Source organism: Gymnoscopelus microlampas (assembly GCF_963454915.1).
Source record: "Gymnoscopelus microlampas genome assembly, chromosome: 21".
NCBI lineage: Eukaryota > Metazoa > Chordata > Actinopteri > Myctophiformes > Myctophidae > Gymnoscopelus > Gymnoscopelus microlampas.
Genome location: NC_139958.1, coordinates 16,887,221 through 16,911,344, shown reverse-complemented (window position 1 = coordinate 16,911,344; position 24,124 = coordinate 16,887,221). Strand labels below are relative to the sequence as shown.

The 24,124-nt window shown below is 40.7% G+C and overlaps 1 protein-coding gene across 1 annotated transcript; it reads left to right on the top strand.

Annotated features, from left to right (window-relative positions):
• The first annotated feature begins 458 nt into the window (after positions 1 to 458).
• snx30 (sorting nexin family member 30) lies at positions 459 to 18,136 on the top strand. The gene is made up of 9 exons (XM_084047369.1): positions 459 to 778; positions 5,733 to 5,954; positions 8,579 to 8,689; positions 8,815 to 8,973; positions 10,527 to 10,716; positions 11,283 to 11,482; positions 11,822 to 11,911; positions 12,396 to 12,548; positions 13,102 to 18,136. The coding sequence occupies exons 1-9, from the start codon at positions 581 to 583 to the stop codon at positions 13,177 to 13,179; spliced, it is 1,401 nt and encodes a 466-aa protein (XP_083903495.1). The 5' UTR covers positions 459 to 580; the 3' UTR covers positions 13,180 to 18,136.
• The last annotated feature ends 5,988 nt before the right edge of the window (positions 18,137 to 24,124 follow it).

Below are 24,124 nucleotides of genomic sequence, written 5' to 3'. Positions count from 1 at the left end.
CGTTAGGACGCGTCTCACTAGCCAACACACACAAGAGGGGGTTGGGGTGTGCTGAAACCAGTGCACCCCGAAACAGGTTGGGAATTGATTGCGTGAAACAATCACCTGTGCGTCCAGGCTCAATGTTAGTAAACAAATAATTGGTCTATGTATTTACAAATAAGGTCAATGTAAATAATGGTCACGTGACGCAACTTTTAATGTTTGTTTTCGTTCTACTTCCGGATATGCGCAGTCAGTCGCACACTTTCAGTCAGCTGACCAGCTGACGAGAACCAACCAACGGCCGCGAAGCGTCTTCTCGCGAGAGTCGCGCGCGCCCCCAAAACAACAGATCTGTAAGCCAACGACGCCTCGCACCGCGACGCGTTGGTACGCGGCTGTGGGCTTGTAAATCTCTTCTTTTGGGGGGGCGCGACACCGTCGTACTGTGGAGTGTTAAAAACACACACCCCATCGAAACTATAACAGCGTTGCAACCCAGCAGCCGAGAAGAAACACTCACAACATACATTCATCATTATTATTATTATTTATAATTATTTATTATTGCTGTTGTTATTATTGTTATTCTTCCACCATGAGCGTCGGCGCTGCTCCTCCGAGAGGACAGACGAAGAGCTCCGGGCAGAGACCCATCACGGACATCATCCACCCGCTGTCCGCCCAGGAGAGCCTCTCCCCGGGGGAGCAGAGCCTCTCCTCCCCGGGGCCAGATGCCACCTCCAGCCGCCACATCACCCCCACTGGCAGCCCCAAGGAGGACCAGGAGGACCAGGTACATTCACCTACAGTATCAGGGGTCGGCAGCCGTATGGACATACGAAGTGCCATGTTTTCATTTTCTTGAGAGTCAGTGTGCCAAATTAACATTACGTTTAGTTATGACACCACGTCAAAATACATATTTTGATTGTCCATATGCATAACAACCTTTATTCATTTTTCTTCTCCTTCTTTTGAAATATGTTCGTTCACATCAGGACATTGTAATGACCATTATACTCAGAGCTATCTCCTAGCCACTCTATTCTATTTTTAATATCAACTCTATTCTATTTTTAATATCTGGAATCTAGAGTTGCAATATGAACCCTTGACAGCCCATACACCCAAACAGAAAGGTCCTATCTGATTCTATTAAACAACATTAAACTCACCAAGATTGCAGCTGTACGGAAAGCTTGAATTATCCTCTTTCTATCTGCAAAGTTTTTGTTTCATAAAAATCCACCATACATAGACATGTTATGTTATGAGCTACTTTCTGTCAATACATTCCGTGCAGGTGATAATGTTTTATGATATTATCATATGATAATAGTTTTTCTGTTTAGATGTATGGGCTGTCAAGGGTTGGAATTGCAACTCTAGATTCCAGATATTACAAATAGGATCTAAGAGTTGCTCGCAGAGTTTAAATGAATGTAGAATATTAGGTGCAGGATGTAATTTTCATACAAATGTGAGGGGACTTAGTTTAATTTTTTAAAAGATTTTATTTTAAAATAAAAATCTCTCTCTCACACTTGCCAGTGATCACCCTCCGCTGTGCCAATGTTGGCACCCGTGCCTAAAGTTGCCTACCCCTGATCTACATCTAATATTAACAGATATGTACATTATTCATTCACACACAGGCTGCTGATCAGTGAATCACATCCCTTTTTCATCTCTCAAGCACTGCTTGATGAAAGTAACTACATTTTAACTACTCTGTATATAAGTACCATTTTGAAGTTCTGCCAATTTACGAGTCTACTCCACTACGTTTTGGAGGCAAATGTCCTTTTTACTAAACTACTGTTATATGATACCTGGAGTAGTCCTTCTCCTAGTTCTCCTGACATAATATGGTTTTATGTTGCCAAACTGCTGATTGGTACCATTTACACACACACACACACACACACACACACACACACACACACACACACACACACACACACACACACACACACACACACTCACACTCACTCTCACTCTCCTTTTGGTAACTATCCTGGCAATTTGTTTTCCATAATTCATGGTAAGAGAGAGGCTAAAGAAGTAAAGATGCAATGCAATTAATGTTGACCATCACACAGCACTGCGGGTTAGCACCATAGTGTCAAGATAACACTGTCAGCACAGCAGCGTATGTGCGTGTGCATGTGCGTGTGTGTGTATGTGTGTGTGACCTCGTGCAAAAGAGAAAGGTGGCACTTTTCGTTTCAACGCTGATTGAGTTGAAGACAAGAAAGTTGGCTCACACTATTTACGCTTCCCCTATCCTATATGTAGCATTCTGAGATAGTTGTCTGTAGGGATGGGACGATACTCGTTATTATCATTTGTCGATAAAAAACGCTCACAATAATCATATCGTGGGGATTAAGGGATTTTAGTTTATCGTGAAATTGTCCATCATACACTGGACCTAAGTTGACTGTACTTGCACAGCTATTTTCGTCTACACCAAATCTCTTCACCAAAAAATAGCTGAACTACAAGCTTGTAGATCTGTTATTTTTGGCTAATGTTCCCCCCAGAACATGGATGCTAGGGGTGGAAGTGGAGTTTTAAACATATTTTGATTATCACGATAACATTCTAGGGTGTAAAAGTGGGTGTGGAGAATGCAAATAGAAAAACAGCTGTGTGATGTCACTCTAATCATGACAATGCCATGTTATTGTTTTGTTGGGGCGCAACGGTTAATCAAACTAAATGATTTAATGAATTCTAAAGAATAATTTAATAAATCAGCGATTTAATCAAGTAGCATACATGGGCGTGAAGTCCAGTAGGCCTGCAACAGTTAACCATTTTCAACCTACCATTTTGGGTATGTAGGCGAAATGATTAAAAAATAGCTAAAATAGTAACTAATAATATTACAATTTATTTGTGTTGATTTTTTGATATATAAGAAATTAAAGGTAGGGTAAGTGATATTTTTTGGTTAAAACAAAAAGTATTTTGTTAAAAGGTTAAAATACTATATTCTGATAGTAATCATTGCTATAGAGTGTTTTTTCAGTAACAGAAAAAAACTGTCCTTTTCTGTTCTTTCCAGCTCTTTAATAAAACAGAAAATACATTTTTCGGTAAGTGTCAAAATCTCAGCCAATCAGGAGAAAGTACCCATTTTTAAGCTTAATTGATGTAGTGTTCCAGTTCCAATTGTGTCTGCTCATTTCTTAGTGTCATCACTTCCAATTTCACTTGTTTAATCTATATCCTGATTGAGTTCTCTGTCCTGGTTGGATAAAATGGGAAATGAAACTGAAACTGAAACGAAAATGCATTTTCTGTTTAATAAAGAGGTGGAGAGACAAGGAGACTCCTAATACTGAACAAACACTCTATAGCAATGTAGCAATGAGTACTATCAGAATATAGAGCTATTTAACACTTATTTTAACCAAAGCAAATCACTTACCCTACCTTTAAGCAAATATCACAAATAAATGCTCTTCAGATTATTTGATTAAACAAAAAAGTAATCGGTAGATTAATCGCTAAGAAAATTATAGAAATGTGAAGCCCTATTGTTGTTTTTTATTTTCAGGTTTCACTGTGATGAAAGTAAGGCGAAGGTTTATTGATGACATGCAGCATCGGCTATGAGTTATAATGTTATAAAAGTGTTCAGCAGCACACAAACTGGTCGAGCTTCAACTGATTTACAAGTTGTGCTCATTAAACCAGGTGCTTGGTTAGCCTGATATTCAGCCTGAATTTCTCTTCATTATTCAGTTTTGAAAGTGCTCCTATTACAGCTGTTTTCCGAGAAAGAGGGAGTCCTCAGCAATTAGTTCATCCCCTTAACCAATCTCAAGCCAGTCACAGAATTCAACAGGTCACCCAATTTGGTGTAAAACTGAACTCTTTGAGATAAAATGTCCTATTTCAGTAGATGGTGGGCCTGACAATTTCCTTTCACTTAATTATTCCTGGGAGTCTTTTCAAAACCGCTTCAATAGCGACATCAATTCTATCCGCTAGAGTTACTGCCGGGGCGCTTTTGTTGTTTTAAACGGCCTCGCACTCACTGTTTAATTCTGTCATTGCAATCAAAGGACGCTGATTGGCCCAGTTGGAATTCCAACTGAGAAAACACTGGACGACGGCAACACCAGACCCTGAGATCACAACATACAATTGTATTTACATATATATTTTTATATTATGTTTTGGGGATTTCTGCTTTTAGACAATAGATAGGTCAGTGTAGCGATACAGGAAAGGCGGGAGAATGTAGGGGAGTGACATGCCGGCGACTCGCTGTCTGTCATGGCATTAGAGCTTATGTGGTAAGCGTCCTAACCACTCGGCTATCTGGGTTTTATTTTAAAGGACACTCATACTTTTAAATGACAGAGGGGAGCAGTTTTGGTGGGCACTGGGAACGTATCAAGTTTTACAAAAGCAACACATCAGTTTAAACATAGTCTGGTCCTCGCCTTCTTTCTCTGTGAAAGCACAATCCTTGTGGGGGGGGGGGGGGAGTATCCAGGAGAAGGGGATCTCCCACACCACAGAGATTAATTTACAAATGTTTAATTCAGCTCCTAGAACATTTTGTTCTCAACAAAATGTTTGTAAAGTAATAGCACAGTTGTATGCAGTGACTGTCCTCTTTATTTTCCTGGGTGAAGTGTCTTTTTTTCTAATACATTCAGGGCCTAGGTATAGAGCCCATGGGAATATGGTCAACTACAAGTAAAGGGTTAAGTGTTAACGACAGCAAGGCAACACGCAATGTAAAACGGACCTCTGAAATTGGTTCCGAGATCCGATTGGAGCCGACATAAAAAAAGAAAAAAGAAAGACGCACCGATTATTTTATGGACCCGACAAACCTAAAATGCTGCTCTAACACAGATGGCGAGATGTCAGCTATAGCCTACTCCATGCTGTAGCAACCTACAATAAGAGGCATTGACAATATGACATTAAATTGCATGTTTTCACCTCGATTAATAAGGAATCGGATCCATGATCACACATGCCACGGTGCACTTTGATTCCACGGAGGTATAATTTGAGTGTTCGCTCTCGGCTATCACTGACGGGGAACAACTTTGTTCCCCCATATATAGGCTGCAGTAATCTGATCCCTGGTCAGTCAGTCTATCATAGCAGCACTTGATTCTTCTTTCACACCCACAGCCAGCATACAAAGAACAACGATTTGTTGTGTATTAGCTTGTCTGACACCTAGTTGATCGAGTTGAGGTAGCAACTGCACGTAGCCAGTATAAAACAGAACGGTCACTGCGCCGAGAGGCAAGCATGCAGCCAATAGAATACCCAACGACGAAGCGCAACACAATGGGAACAGTGGGGTGCTAGACCAGAGCCGGTCAGGGGTGTGTGTGTGCGTGTGCGTGTGCGCGTGCGTTCTGTTGTTTACATTCTGTAAACTAGATTGAAGCCATGCACTGACACACATGTTATTTCCAGTACAGTATGTATGGCATCAACAGCGGCTGAAAAATGTTTGGGCCCCTGTAATGTATTTTTATTTTTTTATAAATATGGACTAAAATAAAGGAATTAAAATGTGTGTGTGTGTGTTCATATGCCATGCTGAAACAAAACAACAAGGCTCCAATTGACAAAGGGACAAACTACAGTCGTCATCCGTCAGTAACATTTTCTATTGCCCCTTTGTTTTCCATCATTCCCACGGCAACCTCTCAATGTGACATCACTGTTGTCTCTGTGTCCTCCCTCCCTAACAGGAAGTGGGGCTGACCAACGGCACGCCAGTGGAGACGTCCAGACCCTCCTCGGCCTCCTCGCTGTTCAACAGGCTGCAGCTGGACGACGACACGGAAGCGGAAGGATCGTGTGACCCCTACGCCTCCTCCACGGAGACCCGCGACCTGTTTGTCACCGTCGACGATCCCAAGAAGCACGTGTCCACCATGGAGACCTACATCACCTACAGGGTCTCCACCAAGGTCTGCTACTGCTGCTGGCACCATCGTGAGATTAACCACTAGAAGAACCCTAGCGTCCCTATTCTGGGCATGACATAATAGTAGAACATTTAGCGAAAATTTCCGATTACCAATTTTCTTTTCTGAAGAGATTTGATGTAGAGGAAAGAAATTAAGGGGACCCCAGCAAATGCAGTAATAGTAGTGGTTCTCAATTTTTTTTTTCCCCATTTTCTTTTTCAAAGACCCCCAAAACTCTGAAAGTGTACAAATGGAACAAAATGGACCATTGTTTCCATATATACTCTCAAAGTTACAGACCTGTGGGTCCGTTAAGTCCCTGGACCCCCCCCTTTGAGAACCAATGAAGTATAGGGTTTAAGTGATTAAATAGTGATTTATACTTCATCTTACACCTGTGGCAACAAGCTCACAACGCGTCGCATCACGATGCATTGTGAGCTTGTAGATTGGCTATTGTCGCTACTTTTGTGCGACACTTGTATGATGAAGTATGGCATTAATTTACGAAACTGTAAAAAGTTGAGATAGGGAGATACAAGGTTTCTGCCCGACAGCAACGACAAGCAAATAACTCAGCCTGGTGTAAGTTTTTACTTAACTCCTCCACCAAAACCACAAGGTCTATCCCCCTTAATCTCCCCACAAACTATCCACCATGTATAAGGAAAGATACAAAACAAAACTTTATTTATCTCTAAGGAGAAATTGAGGATCCCTTGCTATATATAAACTTTGTGGCTGCCAGCCTGCCACTAAAAAAAAACTAATTAGTATTGATTTCAGCTAAGGCGGTTGTTTAGCAGGATAGTTTTTAAATGCTGATTCTGAGTCCTTGTCCTTAGTGGTGAGAATGGCAAAAAAGAAAACTGGTGGCAGCTGCTATTAGCTGCTGGTGGCATGGTAACTGTTGCTAGGGGCACAATGCTGCGACTCTGCTCAGGGGCTTAAGTAAATATCACAGGTCCTGATAAACACTGAGTGATAATTACATGAGTCTTTAACATTAAGGTGTTAGATGGTTTGTGTGTGTGTGGGTGATCAAGACATGTTGGGAATGAATCGACTACAGTAACTTTGTCTCCTTTGTCTGTCTGTCTTTGTGTGTGTTTTTGAATTGGCAGGATAGCAGCAGTGATGTGTTCTCGTTTCTTTCGGAGGGCATACTATAATTATTCCCTCCCACGCGCACAGCACGTGCACACGCACATGCGTGCGTGGTCGTCGAATGAAATAACCGCTCTATTGTTAAGTAGTTAATGTGTGAATTACTTCTAAACTCCAATGGCCAGCGGTCATTATCACCTCAAGACAATAGCCGCACATAAGCCTGCACCTCAGACGCCAAACTATCACATGATATCATTTGGCTACAAAAATATTCTGCAGGTCCCAGTACGTATATAGCTTAACACGGTAAAACACACCATTGGATTGCAGACAGAAATGTGGTCAAACCTGGACTGGTCGACCCGCCCAGTTCCTCATGTATCTGATGACAAACCAATGACAAATCACTTAGTATGTGTGCGCGTGTGCGTGTATTACTATACTTGCGACTTGCGATAGCCAGACGTCCCCAGACTCCCCACAAGTATAGTAGAAATAGACATGGTGAGGACCATTTTCCTGATCCTCACAAGAGAAATGGTTGTTTTATGGTTAGGCAATGTAACTATTTTTCATGTGATGCTAAATATAATACTGCAACACAACTGACAATAAAAAAAGAGTTAAAAAAATATATATATTTTGGGGAGCTAGGCTTACAATTAGGAGAAGGTTAGGATTAGACATTGCGTGCCTGTTAAAAAATAGCAGATCTACAAGCTCACAACGTGTCGTGCTCTTGCACACCGAAAATAGAAGATTTACAAGCTCACAACAATGTGTTGCAGCGCGACGCGTTATGAGCTTGTAGATCGGTTATTTTAGGCTTTTGGGCTAGGGTTAAAAATAGCCCCCAAAAAAATTGCATTAATAAAATCGCCATTTTAAAATTCTGATGTCCTCACAAGTATAGTAATATAAACGTGTGTGTGTGTGTGTGTGTGTGTGTGTGCGCGTGCGCCTATTTTATGTATTGTGAGATGAGTCAATATTTCAGGGTAATTCTTTTTGCTGAATTTTGCAATTGTGACAAGCTGCAATCTTCCTTTCTTCCAAGAAATTGTCTGTGCTCAAGAAATTATTGAGGAAATGAGAAATGTAATACTTAGAAAGTGTCATAGTGTTACCTTGTGCAACTTGATTTGTAGGGTCACTGCAGACAGAATAACGTATACTCAACAGTTAATTGAATTAATCGATTATATATATAAAAAAAAAGATGATTTTCAGAAATTATATATATAGAAAGTATAAAATAGGGCTTAAGTGGTTAATCAGATTAATCTATTTAGTCAAAAAAATACTTTTTCGCTTCGAGTCATTGATACATATACAGTACATATGCATTGATATATATATATATATATATATATATATATATATATATATATATATATATATATATATATATATATATATATATATATATATATATATATATATATATATATATATATATATATATAAAAAATGCTATTCTCAATTATTCTGTGTGTGTGTGTGTGGTCTTTCAGACAACGCGGATAGAGTTTGACTTGCCAGAATACTGCTTCAGGCGGCGATACCAGGATTTTGATTGGCTGAGGATGAAACTGGAGGACAGCCAACCAACCCATCTCATCCCAGTAGGTCACATGACCATGGACTATGCTTTCTAATGAAGGCGAAAAAACAACTATTCATCTGCCCCTGTTCTCTACTTCCTGTTTGTTGACTTTTTTTTATCCTCTCCCTTACTTTATCTCTGCAGCCACTGCCAGAGAAGTTTGTGATGAAGGGAGTGGTAGATCGTTTTTCAGAGGAGTTTGTGGAGACGAGGAGGAAGGCTTTGGACAAGTTTCTGAAGCGAGTAGCAGACCACCCTGTCCTGTCCTTCAACCCTCATCTCAATGCGTTCCTCTCTGCCAAGGTAACTGGCCACATAAAAAGCACTACATTCAGCTACACGAGGGTCAGCAGACAATAGCGAGGGTACAGTACAACCCATGTCGGCAGTGAATGATCCACTCAAAAACTCGCTGACAAGTGCGTTGACTGGCCAGCTCCTCATTTGCATGAATTAGCGTTCTGCTACATATATAACAATAAACATTTAGTCCATGGCCTCAGCATGCGCAAGCCAATGTTTAGGGAAAGATTTTTGCATGTTTATCTCACTGCTAGAAGGCATGTACTGTATACATTACATTACGACAATATGACATATGACCGTTTTCTTTATCTTCCAAAGAAGCCTTTGGTTTTCATTCGTTTCACTTCAGTATGGTCTGCAAATCAACTTGAAGAGACTTGAAACTTGTCTGAGAGTTATTTATTTTTTCAGTTGACACTATTGTGCACAGTTGCTCTTTGGTACGTACGTTAGACAGCAATGCACCAGACTACGGCCAATGTCATCTTGCGCCGTGGGCCCAAGATTAACTCAAAAACATTTGATAATTTTACAACGTGGGTGCTGGGTGTGAAAATGACAATGGTGGCAGTTGTAAACTAGGAATGATAATTATGCTGCGTCTACTGTCTAGCGCCGGGTGTAAGATACGGCCCATTGTGTTTTTCACCCCTGTCTGTCTGCCTGCCTGCCAGCCATGTTATATAATAATGTAGATAAAGCAGTGTGCACTTCTGCCGTGGTGTACACACACACACACACACACACACACACACACACACACACACACACACACACACACACACACACACACACACACACACACACACACACACACACACACACACACACACACACTCTATCTCTCTCTCTCTCTCGCTCACACAGTATTTAACAGCTAAATTTAGCAAAACATCATGAGGCCCCACTCTATACATACTGATAACGTAAGTATCACTTAGAATACCATAATGCCATACTAGGCTAGTGTGTTAGTCTTGGTGTGTAAACATACTTACTTGATTACTTATAATATGTTTATATGTATGTGCCTATACCGTATAGCTATTCGTAGCTACAGTGGAGTCAGTACTGCTGTATGGGGCTGAGATCCTCACAGCGCAACAGGAAAGGGCCCTCGATGGAGTCTACACAAGAATGCTACGAATGGCACTAGGTGTCACGTGGACGGACCACATTAGAAATGTGGTCCTTTACGGGGACCTACCACGGGGTCACAGACAAAGTCAGAGAGAGAGAGGGATGAGGTTGGCAGGGCACTGCGTCAGGCACCCGGAACTAGAGGCAAGCAAACTGACACTGTGGGAGCCAACCCACGGCAAAGCCAGGAAAGGCAAGAAGCGCACCGCCTACGTAGATGCACTGCGGTGCGACAGCTTAGCTAACAACACTGTAGAGCTCAAGACACTGATGCTAGATAGGAGAGTGTGGAGGAGGGCAGCGATTCAGGAGTCCCGAGTTGGTGTTGGCTAGACCGCACTCTTGCATCGCATGGCATAACATATATTAACATAATATAACTGTGTGTGTGTGTGACTGTGTGTGTCTAGGACCTAAACAAGAGGCAGGGCCTGGCATTGCTGACCAAGGTGGGTGAGTCGGTGAAGCAGGTAGCAGGCGGGTACAAGCTGCGTGCGCGGCCGGCAGAGTTCTGTGCCATGGGAGAGTACCTGGACACATTCAGCCAGAAACTAGGAACCATCGACCGCATCGCTCAGAGGATCATCAAAGAGCAGACAGGTACCTGACACAGTGGTTCTTCATATCAAGGACTCCCAAATTAATAGGTATTTGACCCACATCTACAAATATTTTGTGCAAGGGACCCCCATACAAGATTTGTGTTGTTGAAGCAACATTTTTGGAAAATAGCAGATCTACTAGCTGTTGTTTAAAAAAATATTCAAACTTTTTAGAGATTGTTTTGAAAACCGCAGATCTATAAACATTGTGAGCTGATAGATCTGCTATTTTCAAATAGCCAATGTATAATTGAGTTCAAACTAATTAGCTGGGGACCTCCTGGAACCCCCCCAAGGACCCCTGGGGGTCCCGGGACCGGACTTTTGAGAACCACTGATCTCATAGATGGGGAAACTGAGAGGCAAAGAGAGACAGTAATAAACAGATGCAACTCAAAGTCAAACAGCAAGATAGATATACAGACAAACAGCGGGGGAGGATACGACATTGACATGAACTAAGCTAAATCCAAGTATTTGAGCACTGTTTTGCAAAATGTATTCTCAACTTTGTCCCTCCATATCGGTCTCTGTCTGTCTCTGTCCATCCCCCTCTCCCGTCAGAGTACCTAGCAGAACTTCGTGAGTATGGGACAGTGTACTCCAGCTGGGCCGGGTCAGAGGATGAGCTCCAGCGTCCCCTGGAGGGTGTGGCCGGATGTGTGACGACGGGCTGTGGCGGGCTGGAGGACCTGAGCGAGAATATGAGTCAGGACTTCCTTCCTGTCCTCAGAGAATATGTCCTCTACATAGAGTCAATGAAGGTGAGTCAATGTCCTCTGTATAGAGTCAGTGGGCCTCATTCACGAAGCGTTCGTACTCCACGAGCATAGTCTGATTCATCATTGTTATTAGAATGCCTAATTCTTCACATAAAATGAATTACAATAGTGCCAAACCTCAAACTAAATGTGCCCAACATTTGTCAAAACATATAACAAAATAAAAAGTCTGTTTCGCAACTTCAGCTTCATTCTCTCTCTCTTTTTCTCTCTCTGTCTCTGTCTCTCTCTTGCTACATTTTTAAAGAGATTTCCTAGACAAAACAAACATCTAGTCTAAACCGATGTGACATTGAATTCTAGCTTTTATTTTGGCTGCAGAACGTTATGAGGAAGCGAGACCAAAGCCAAGCGGAATACGAGGGCCGTCTGGAGACAGCTGTGCTCCGCAAGCAGGAAGACAATACGCCTGTAAGACTATTCAAACATCTCATATCACTCTGTCAATATATATCTGCTTTGTTCCCACTTAGAAAAACAACACTGATGTCACTCAGTCCAAGTTAATGCCCAAGAGTGTCGCACAAAAGTAGCAATTTAGTTTTTATTTTATTTTTAAAGTGAAAGTGGTTAAGTCTGTGGGTTTTATACATATTTAACAATTCAAAAGTAATATGAGCTTGGGGACTAAATAATAACTACATTGGATCCACTGGAACACAGGTTCTTTCCTTTTCCTGAAAGAGAACAGCTTTTGATTAATCAAAAAATCAAGAAGCATGTTTTTCTTCTTTTTTATTTATTATAATCAACTAAATCAATTAGTCTGATTAACCACTCAAGTCATACTTTAGATTTAATCAGAATGCCCTGATTTGACATCAACTCTTTATTTGTAGTACTGCATTATGCCCCCTATAGGCTCCTGTAGTTGTAGTTTTTCGTGTCCCTCCAGGTGCCAGTGGAGGTGGAGAAATGCCAGGACCGAGTGGAGTGTTTCAATGCTGACTTGAAGGCAGACTGGGAGCGCTGGCAGAGTAACAAGAGACAAGACTTCAAACAGCTCCTCACTGACATGGCTGACAAGAACGTCAACTACTATGAAAGGGTACTGTCTGCACAATCTTCTTGACTTTGACCCAAAAATGCTTAATCTTGTTTTTAGTTCACAATTCTGTCACAGTATTTTTTTTTCACGTGCCTACTTAACCCATTAAGACCTGGAATTGTGTCTGGAAGATTTGAGCTAAAAAGCATTATTTTACACTTTGGGCTATTCAAAAATAGCAGATATACAAGCTCATAGCACCGAGTGCCGCGCTACGAGCTTGTAGATCTGCTATTTTTTTTAAATCGTGAAAATGTGTGCAAATCTTTGAATATATATATTTTTAAAGCGAACATTTTTAACTCAAATCTTTGCTTCTGGGGGTCCCTGGAACAAAATATTTTGATGGGGGTCCGCCGCCAAAAACGTATAATTTTGGGGGCCCTTGACATGAAAAAGATTGAGCACCACTGATATAGAAACATACTTTTTTTTTCAGAATACTGTTGAGATTTAGGAGACATGTAGAATCGGCTTCAGGTCTCAATGGGTTAACCCAGCAAGACATATTTATTTCTCTCTCTCTCTCTCTCTCTCTCTCTCTCTCTCTCAGTGTCAGACATCATGGGAGTCTCTCATCAGTATGCTTCAAGAGAAGCAGACCAAGGACAAAACAAATGACACGAACTGAAACTAATTTCTCCTCATTTGCTGCCCCTGTCCCTTACACACACACACACACACACATTCAGCTCAAGAGAGCAAGCCAAGGAAAAAAGGGGCCGATAAGGATAGCAGATTAAAGTGCTGGACTTTGTCCCCGCCCTCTCCAGCGGGGTGATTGGACAGAGGGGTTGTCTATCTCTGTGAGCCCATTCCTCCCCGCACATGTAGCGGTCAACTGCGATGCACTTGCAAGTTGCCATGGCTACGGAGAGGAGGACGAAAAGAAGAGAAGAAGATGGAGAGAGCGAATTAAAAGGAGGAGAAGACGTACTATGTACAGATTTTGTTTTTGTCTTCAAAGTTTTTGTATTTTGTATTTCTCCGCTTGCAGTCGGTTGCCACGCTACATGTCGTTAACCACGGTGTCTGAGTGGACAACTCTGATTAACGTCCTCTGTCCGTTTTACTAGGACAGTGCTGGATCCAACCTAGACTTGTGGAAACACTTGTTCATGTCATCTTTTGGGGACCCACAAGAACCCTGAAGCCACAGCTGAACTTATAGTCCTGACACAGGATGCATGAAGGTCTGTTTCAGTGAGGATCTACAATGCAACCCCCTCTAAAACAGTGGTTCTCAAACAAATATATAATAATAATATTTCAAGGACCCCCGTAACTCTGAGAGTGTACAGATGAAAGGGGTCCATTTGGTTCCAGATGTTCACAGTTACAGACCTGTAAGGGTCCATTTAACCCCTCTCAAGGACCACTTGGGGTGCCTGTCCTGGACTCCACTTTGAGAGCCACTGCCCTAAAAGCATTATATTACTAATCCTCCATCCACGAGGCTTTTCCGATACCTAGGTCTGAATTTTGTATATGAAATCACTGGAATTTAAGAGGTGATTGGCTTTTCTTTCAAGGAGGGCAAGTTGAATCCCCATGTTATAGGTTTGGCTTAAATATAACTTGAAGCTTTTGGGGCAATTTACCCCAAAACAGCAAAATGTACGGTTGACTTTGTCTGGGTACCAAAAACTTGCCATTTAACCAGTGCAAGTATGTTATGACATCTCCTTCACTTTGCTACATTGGTCAGAAAGTTGTGTGAGAAATGGGCGGCTATTGATTTACTGACAGACCTCGATAAAAGACCTACGTATGGCTTAAAATAATTCAGATTTAGGGAGAAAGTTCGAGAGAAAGTTCCTAGGTTTTGGATTTATAGATTTTTGAATCACTTAATGTTTTGGAGCAGTTTGAGAACACTGTGTTGATTTGTTACAGCAGTGCTTTAACTCATTGAGTGCCATTAACGTGTTTCACGTGTTTTAGCGCTATGGTGCAACATGCCATTAACGTGTTTCACGTGTTTTTGAAAAAAATAGACAAAAACTCAAAAATAACCCAAGATATCATTATCTGAAGATTTGCAGCTCCATCCACTCCTTGTTTAACTTATAACTGAAAAAGGCTGTATCTCGCTTCCTGAGCACTTTTTTTTTTACTTAAAAAATAAAAATCGTAATGGCCAGAAATAGATAATAATAATTTGGGCACTCAATGAGTTAAATAGCTTTATTCCAGCATTAAACCTGGTTCATGCTTTGGCCGGGGAAGTGTCACACGATGTTTCGCTCAACGAAAATACATGTCACATGACATTTTGATACCAGAGCATAAACCAGGCTTTTAGTGCCAGTTTTCTCATGGTCTGTTACAGGTGAGTGGACCCTGACTTTGGGCCTCATCTTGACTTTGATCTATTGATTGGTCGTCAGAGTTCAACACTTTGCTAGCTGCCTATGGATCCCAATGTCTTGGATTGACTTTGGGATTGTCAAGTTTCACTAGATGTTCTCTGAGAAAACATCTAGTTCCAGAACTCTTAAACGCATCTGATTACAATACTTGGTTTACTGTTGCCATCAGGGCCTTGGAGGATCAGCTATTGGGAGATTAGAAAAGGAACCTTTAAAAAGGGAAAAGGAAGGAGGTTAAGCTACACTTTTCGATGACGACACTACCGAGTGTCTGAGTTGGGTGTCGGTGTTTATCAGGGAACTGACGTGTAGAGAATTGTTTTTTTTTTACTGTGTAATTTAATTTAAAAACAAACGAAAAAGAAGGCACTGATCGTGAGAGAGAGGATTTGGGTTCAATTATGTTCATGTTTTGAGGGTGAGTAAATCCGCAGCACTAAAACAGAACAGCGAAACAGTACCACCTGTTCGCAGAGAGTGGTATAAACTTAAAGTATTGGCTTTACAGATGACAGATGTGAGGTGTCACATCACATAAGGGTGATGTGAAGAATGTTGAGCTTTGAAAAAAGGATTCTATTTCACCTCACTGTTTTAGCATCTCAGCCATGGTCGCCACAAAGTCACACAGTAAAATCCTTCATGTTAATTTAACGCTTGACAGTGAGAAATACAATATAATGCGGCCACCCCTACTCCACTGTACACCGATTGGCTCAAAAGAGACATGGCCGTTCATGGCTAAAAGTAGCAGGTCTTCAAGCTCAAAGTGTGTTGTGAGCTTGTAGATGTACTATGTTTTGTAGATCTGCTATTTTGTACCTTTTGCTAGGATGGATTCTTGAGCTTTAAAGGGTCATAGCGGTATCGCTACATGTCATTGTCTGTCCACAATGTTGTCTAGAAATAGCGTACATAAACATAGACCATTTTTCTGTAAATGTCACTTCAGTTTACATTTCGATAAAAGGGGGGTATTAAATGAATGCTTCATGTTATTGTTATTCTGTCGCTCTAAGCAGGTTATTAGAGTTTATGCACACTCCCGTCATGTTTTAACAAGAAGGATTTTTCTTAATATTAAAATCCAATAATTATAGGCAATAGTTACAAAGGTACAGGCCTCTTTTCACACATAAAGGATGTGTGTATTAGTTTTCTGAGAAAAACGCAATTCCTGCATCTTTGGAAAGTGACCCAAAACTATAAGGTTTTATAGGTCAGTTTTACTCACTGGCTCTGGGTATTAGACTGTTTATGAAGATTAATACTGAAGAATTAATTGTTATATCTATCGGTGTAAATGAAGTTAATAAGATTATCCGCACATGAGCATGCACTAGTTTGGATGGATGGGTGAGAATTTCTCTACTGACAATATGCGTTATACTGTATATCCCCATACATACGGAGTATATGTAACTTTATATGTACCGTTCGTTCAGAGAATTATCTCAAAGCTGTGGGGGGGGGGGGGGGGGGTTTATGTTGACATGGCTTCCCTTTAAGCATCTCTGGGTAATGGTACAAAACATCTCAAGCATTGAAGGCAGGAAACGTCTTTGACAATAGATTTGCTTAAAACTCATCAGTACAAAAATAACTCATTAGACCCTTGCAGGTTTTTTACTCTTTCAAATGAACACAAATTAGTTAAATTAACTGAGAGAGTAGATGGACCTACATTTTGAACATGTATTGCCTCGCTGACAGCAGGGTTCTGTGGAGGCGATGTCTTTCTGTCCCTCTGTTTACAAGTTGATTATGGACCCAAACATCATCTAAAAAGGGAGAGGATGACCCATACTGATTTGTGATTTTGGTGACCACCATTAGGCCAAAAATCTCAATTGCAGATTGCCCTGAAACTTGCTGAGTGCCATCTTGCTCCAGAGAGAATGAACCCTACTGCTTAATAACTATGACTGTTATTTTAACACCACCGTCAGGGCAAAATGTCAACTGCACACAAGATGTCTCATCTCTAATAGGCAGGCTGCAGCATGAACCCTATTGATTTTGGTCACCCCCCCAAGACCTTTCCTCTAGCGCATCATTCAATGAATATAATTCTGCTGCTAATAATAATATTAAAATTGCCTTTTTTCATTGATAACCCCACTAGTGAGAGGATAGCAAAACTAACTTTGATCCGGTTGGGTCGGTGTAAGGAGCTGCATGACCTCTAGTGGCTGCTAGTGGGGATATTAGACTTGTTACACTTATATAGTTAAAACTAACTTGAGGATTTTACTGTGTACAGTACAATGAGGAAGGCGGGGGGGAGTGTATCTTCAACCCAAATGTTTCTAAAGCCAAAATGTCTCCGTCTCTCCATGTCTTCTGGATAGATTTACACTGCAACAGAAGCTCTGAACGTCCTGTTTTTGTATCTCAGGCGTGACATGACACTTTGCGTTGCTGTCTAAACCGGATGGATGAAGGGTCATTAACCACATGAACCAGTGTCCCTATTCTGGGGGCCAACGTTCGGCGGAAATAGATCTACAAGCTTGCACGTTTTGAGTTTGTCGATTTTTTTATCATTTATTTTTGGTGACAAGATTTTGGTGTGATAGGGAGAAAGAGAGGGGGGAGCCTATAGTTCAGACCCCCAGGAGACTCCGGTCAAAGAAGTATGTTGTTGCTGTCGGGCAGAAACCTCCTATCTACATATTTCAAGTTTTCATGTTTTTTGGGGGTTTTGTTTTTGTAAATCAATGCCCTGTTTCATCATACAAGAGTGCCGCTCAAAAGCAGATCTACAAGCTCACAACGCCTCGCGATGTGAGACGTTGTGAGCGTGCAGATAGGCTATTTTCACTACTTTAAACATACAAAACAAGGTTTCTACCCGACAGTGATAAAGGGCTTTAAGTGGTTAGAATTCAAACAGCAGTGGAAAGCTGCACATTTGTGCCATGGAGGGTTCACAATCTACGGAGCCCTGCAGTGGCCATTGGGGGCCATTTTTTATTTGTGGCCACAAGTTACTAATCTGATGTTTTTTTCTTTTCTTTTTTACTTTTACAGTGTGATCCCAGCTTAAATCATCTTGTTACGTTTCCCTCTCCAGTGTGCATTGTTTACGCTTCGAATCCTGATGTACATTTCGATGTTAAAGCTAATAATAACATCACCTTGTAATTATAAATAAGGCTGTATATTGATGTCGTTTTGATGCAATTATCTTTACCTCAAATGATTTTGGATATATAATTGGACCAATAAAAAATAAGTGCATTTCATCTCTTTCTCTTCAGTTTTTTTTGTTTTTTTCGGGTGGAGTGTGGTGGGGGTTACAAATGCACACTACAGTACTGATCTGCATTTACTCACACAAAAAAAAAACTTGTTTAGTTCTGGTTGACTAAAACTGCTATAGTTTTGGCCATAGCAAACTACTTAATGACTAAGATGACAAAGGGTATGAATTTTAAAACTTTTTAAACGCTAAGAGGGAGACAGACAGTAGGAAAGCTCAGAGGAAGACCGTCTAGTCGAGACAGACAGTAGGAAAGCTGAGAGGGTGACAGTTCAGAACGGAGATGGAGACGGTGTAGGAGACAGACAGTAAGCCAGCTCTGGTGAGACGTGATCGTACACTGTTAAGATTTCCCTGCCTGGTTTTATTTTACATAGTGGGGTATTTTTTCTGTTCTTTTACTGTAAAAAATGTTCGTAAGGTCACTTCGGTAGTGACACTACCGAAACGAAAAAAAAATTGTTCCCCCAAAAACCTGTTAGGAGTACGTTTCAGGCAATTTAAAGTTGATTGGTAGTGACTTTTTTTTGGTCCCTAACATTCATCGAGCTCTGGACTCAAAAGAGAAATTTGATGTCTACTTGGATCTAATGTGTTCGACTCAAGACTCTTTTGGGTCTTGAGTCTTGGGCCCTCTACTGGCCCTCTACTGGCAGTGACGTCACACTTCGGTGCTCTATATCCATTGCCATTGACAATGCATTAGACGCTTAAAGTTAAATGTCTCAAAAACTACAAAACATTTCAAAGTAAAAAGTTCAAGCATTTGTGTCCACAGTAAGACGAATAATAAAAAGTGTTAATGGAGTTTCTAGGTGAAAGCGTTGTTTGAGGTGCCAAAACTTTTAGAGGAGTACATTTCTAAACCTATGCAACATTTCAAAGATTCCTTTTCAGGCAAACATGTCCAGAGTAAGATGAACATTTTAAAGTATGAATGAGGTTACTAGGCGTAAGTATGTAGTTGTAAGCCTGCCTTTAAATGTCCATTGCCGCATCGACAATGAATGGGGCGCTTAAAGTTAAATATCTCCAAAACTACAAATGATTTCAAAAGAAAAAATCTCAAGCATGCATGTCCACAGTAAGGTGGAATTTTTGAACTGTGAATGGAGTTTCTAGGTGAAAGTGTTTTTTTGAGGTCCCAAAACCTTCCATCCGCCTCCATTCTAAATCTCTGAACTTTTAAAGGAGTACAATTCTAAAACTATGCAACATTTCAAAGATTCCTTTTCAGGCAAACATGTCCAGAGTAAGATGAACATTTTAAAGTATGAATGAGGTTACTAGGCGTAAGTATGTAGTTGTAAGCCTGCCTTTAAATGTCCATTGCCGCATCGACAATGAATGGGGCGCTTAAAGTTAAATATCTCCAAAACTACAAATGATTTCAAAAGAAAAAATCTCAAGCATGCATGTCCACAGTAAGGTGGAATTTTTGAACTGTGAATGGAGTTTCTAGGTGAACGTGTTTTTTTGAGGTCCCTATACCCTAACCCTAACCTTCCATCCGCCTCCATTCTAAATCTCTGAACTTTTAAAGGAGTACAATTCTAAAACTATGCAACATTTCAAAGATTCCTTTTCAGGCAAACATGTCCAGAGTAAGATGAACATTTTAAAGTATGAATGAGGTTACTAGGCATAAGTATGTAGTTGTAAGCCTGCCTTTAAATGTCCATTGCCGCATCGACAATGAATGGGGCGCTTAAAGTTAAATATCTCCAAAACTACAAATGATTTCAAAAGAAAAAATCTCAAGCATGCATGTCCACAGTAAGGTGGAATTTTTGAACTGTGAATGGAGTTTCTAGGTGAAAGTGTTTTTTTGAGGTCCCAAATTCGTCCATCGACCTCCATTCTAAATCTCTGAACTTTTAAAGGAGTACAATTCTAAAACTATTAAACATTTCAAAGATTCCTTTTCAGGCAAACATGTCCACAGTAAGATGAACATTTTAAAGTTTGAATGGGGTTTCTATTCTATATATGACATTTTGAATCATTACAGTCAGTTCACCTTCTTTTGGGTCTTGAGTCGAACCAATTACTCCCGCGGAGACATCAAATTTCTCTTTTGGGCCTTGAGTCTTGGGACTCATGGCCCAAAAGAGAAATTTGATGTCTCCGCGGGAGTAATTGGTTCGACTCAAGACTCTTTTGGGTCTTGAGTCTTGGGAAAGAAAAAAAAGTGTGCCAGTTGGATTTGAACCAGGAATCTTCTGGTTGCAAGTCCTGTATCTAAACCACTGCACCACAGAGGTCCTTACATGTTCTGTTGACTTGCGTGGAATTTGTCTGAAAGATTATATCAAGGTAAAAGCCCCAGGTAAAAGTTAGAAAAATGTCCTTGTGAGATTTGAACTCAGGACCTTCAGTGTGTAAGGTCTGAATCTTAACCACTGCTCCATCATGGTACATACTTTCTATGGTGTCTTACACGCTGTTCAGTGAAAGATCAGATAAAGGTGCAAGAGTCAGGTATTTGTTGGAAACCTGTCCTGGTTGGATTCGAATCGGTAACCTTCTGGTTGCAGGTCCTGTATCTAAACCACTGCACCACAGAGGTTCTGACTTGTTCTGTTAACTTAGCCTTGAAAACTTTGTACCCTTTTCCCTTTAAATATCCATTGCCATTGACAATGCATTAGGCGCTTAAAGTTAAATATTTCAAAAACTACAAATCATTTCAAAGTAAAACATCTCAAGGATGCATGTCCACAGTAAGGGGGAATTTTTGAACTGTGAATGGAGTTTCTAGGTGAAAGTGTTTTTTTGAGGTCCCAAAACCTTCCATCCGCCTCCATTCTAAATCTCTGAACTTTTAAAGGAGTACAATTCTAAAACTATGCAACATTTCAAAGATTCCTTTTCAGGCAAACATGTCCAGAGTAAGATGAACATTTTAAAGTATGAATGAGGTTACTAGGCGTAAGTATGTAGTTGTAAGCCTGCCTTTAAATGTCCATTGCCGCATCGACAATGAATGGGGCGCTTAAAGTTAAATATCTCCAAAACTACAAATGATTTCAAAAGAAAAAATCTCAAGCATGCATGTCCACAGTAAGGTGGAATCTTTTAACTGTGAATGGAGTTTCTAGGTGAACGTGTTTTTTTGAGGTCCCTATACCCTAACCCTAACCTTCCATCCGCCTCCATTCTAAATCTCTGAACTTTTAAAGGAGTACAATTCTAAAACTATGCAACATTTCAAAGATTCCTTTTCAGGCAAACATGTCCAGAGTAAGATGAACATTTTAAAGTATGAATGAGGTTACTAGGCGTAAGTATGTAGTTGTAAGCCTGCCTTTAAATGTCCATTGCCGCATCGACAATGAATGGGGCGCTTAAAGTTAAATATCTCCAAAACTACAAATGATTTCAAAAGAAAAAATCTCAAGCATGCATGTCCACAGTAAGGTGGAATTTTTGAACTGTGAATGGAGTTTCTAGGTGAAAGTGTTTTTTTGAGGTCCCAAAACCTTCCATCCGCCTCCATTCTAAATCTCTGAACTTTTAAAGGAGTACAATTCTAAAACTATGCAACATTTCAAAGATTCCTTTTCAGGCAAACATGTCCAGAGTAAGATGAACATTTTAAAGTATGAATGAGGTTACTAGGCGTAAGTATGTAGTTGTAAGCCTGCCTTTAAATGTCCATTGCCGCATCGACAATGAATGGGGCGCTTAAAGTTAAATATCTCCAAAACTACAAATGATTTCAAAAGAAAAAATCTCAAGCATGCATGTCCACAGTAAGGTGGAATTTTTTAACTGTGAATGGAGTTTCTAGGTGAACGTGTTTTTTTTTAGGTCCCTATACCCTAACCCTAACCTTCCATCCACCTCCATTCTAAATCTCTGAACTTTTAAAGGAGTACAATTCTAAAACTATGCAACATTTCAAAGATTCCTTTTCAGGCAAACATGTCCAGAGTAAGATGAACATTTTAAAGTATGAATGAGGTTACTAGGCGTAAGTATGTAGTTGTAAGCCTGCCTTTAAATGTCCATTGCCGCATCGACAATGAATGGGGCGCTTAAAGTTAAATATCTCCAAAACTACAAATGATTTCAAAAGAAAAAATCTCAAGCATGCATGTCCACAGTAAGGTGGAATTTTTGAACTGTGAATGGAGTTTCTAGGTGAAAGTGTTTTTTTGAGGTCCCAAAACCTTCCATCCGCCTCCATTCTAAATCTCTGAACTTTTAAAGGAGTACAATTCTAAAACTATGCAACATTTCAAAGATTCCTTTTCAGGCAAACATGTCCAGAGTAAGATGAACATTTTAAAGTATGAATGAGGTTACTAGGCGTAAGTATGTAGTTGTAAGCCTGCCTTTAAATGTCCATTGCCGCATCGACAATGAATGGGGCGCTTAAAGTTAAATATCTCCAAAACTACAAATGATTTCAAAAGAAAAAATCTCAAGCATGCATGTCCACAGTAAGGTGGAATTTTTTAACTGTGAATGGAGTTTCTAGGTGAACGTGTTTTTTTGAGGTCCCTATACCCTAACCCTAACCTTCCATCCGCCTCCATTCTAAATCTCTGAACTTTTAAAGGAGTACAATTCTAAAACTATGCAACATTTCAAAGATTCCTTTTCAGGCAAACATGTCCAGAGTAAGATGTACATTTTAAAGTATGAATGATTACCACCTGTGTGTGGACAGTTCATTTTCAGGAGTAGAGTCTGCACCGTGAGACTGATGAGTGCAGCTCTTATAATAAAATATGCCAGGCTTGGCTAAATGGATTCTATATCTCCGTATTTTCTCCGAATGCAACGTTAAGCTGCAGAACTAAGCATAACACCCTAGCTGAGAGAGCGATGAAGCAAGGAGTAAAGGACCCCCTCTATATTGTATAAAATTGTGTTTCAGATAAACGTTTGCTGCTCTTTTTTCCCTCTACACCTATAACTCTATGCCAAAAATAGCCGATCAAGCTCACAACGCCTCGTGTTGTGAGCTTGCAGATCTGCTATTTTTGGCTAAAGTTCTCCTCAGAGAAGGGATGTTTGGGTTCAAGTGGTTAATGTAAAAAAAAAAAATCATATCACAAGGGCGGACCCCCCTGTAGTAACTCTGAGGACCCCCTTGGGGTCCCGGACCCCCTGTTGAAGACCCCTGCTCTATGCTGCTCATTGCTTTGGCACTCAGTCTAGATGAGGGGCTTGTCCCGGTGGAAAAGTGATTAATATGACTTACAGTAGGCTGCCTTCACGTTCATGTAATGTCAATGTACAAAGGTCAGTGTGCTTGGATAGCTCTGTTGGAAGAGCTCTTGACTTCAGACCACAACGTCATGGTATCGAATCAAAGCACAGGCAATTGAGCCCAGTATTAACAGAGTACGTTTCAAACATTAATATCTTTGTTTATTTTAGCTACTCCACTTATTCGTTAACGAATCTACTAATCTACAATGTTATTAAATGCGCCATGCATGCAATGTTGAGATTACATGGAATCCATCTGTTTATATATCTGCAGTACCGCGCCGGTAAGGGGTGTGTTTTTGGGACGAGCGTTCCGCAAATGGTAGATAAGCAAACTGAAAACAGGCTAACGACTAGCCTCAGTTAACAGGCTGAACCCGCTGAAGCTGCGTGATGCTACAGTCAAAGATGGGTAATTTAGCAAGATACGCATTCTCCAGTTTACCTCCCGTTTCTGCGTGACGTAGGTGGACTCCAACTTGCTTCCGGTCTCCTAAAAAGGCGTGTCCACCAACGTCACGCAGAAACGGGAGGTAAACCGGAGAATGCGTATCTTGCTAAATTACCCATCTTTGACTGTAGCATCACGCAGCTTCAGCGGGTTCAGCCTGTTAACTGAGGCTAGTCGTTAGCCTGATTCTCACTTTGCTTATCTACCGATACGGAACGCTCGTCCCAAAAACACACCCCTTACCGCTGCGGGTAACGGCGGC

Coding starts and splice junctions, on each gene's coding strand:
- snx30 (XM_084047369.1), top strand. CDS start 581: ATGAGCGTCGGCGCTGCTCCTCCGAGAGGACAGACGAAGAGCTCCGGG. Junction 779..5,732: donor AGGAGGACCAGGAGGACCAG/GTACATTCACCT, acceptor CCTCCCTAACAG/GAAGTGGGGCTGACCAACGG. Junction 11,912..12,395: donor AGCAGGAAGACAATACGCCT/GTAAGACTATTC, acceptor GTGTCCCTCCAG/GTGCCAGTGGAGGTGGAGAA.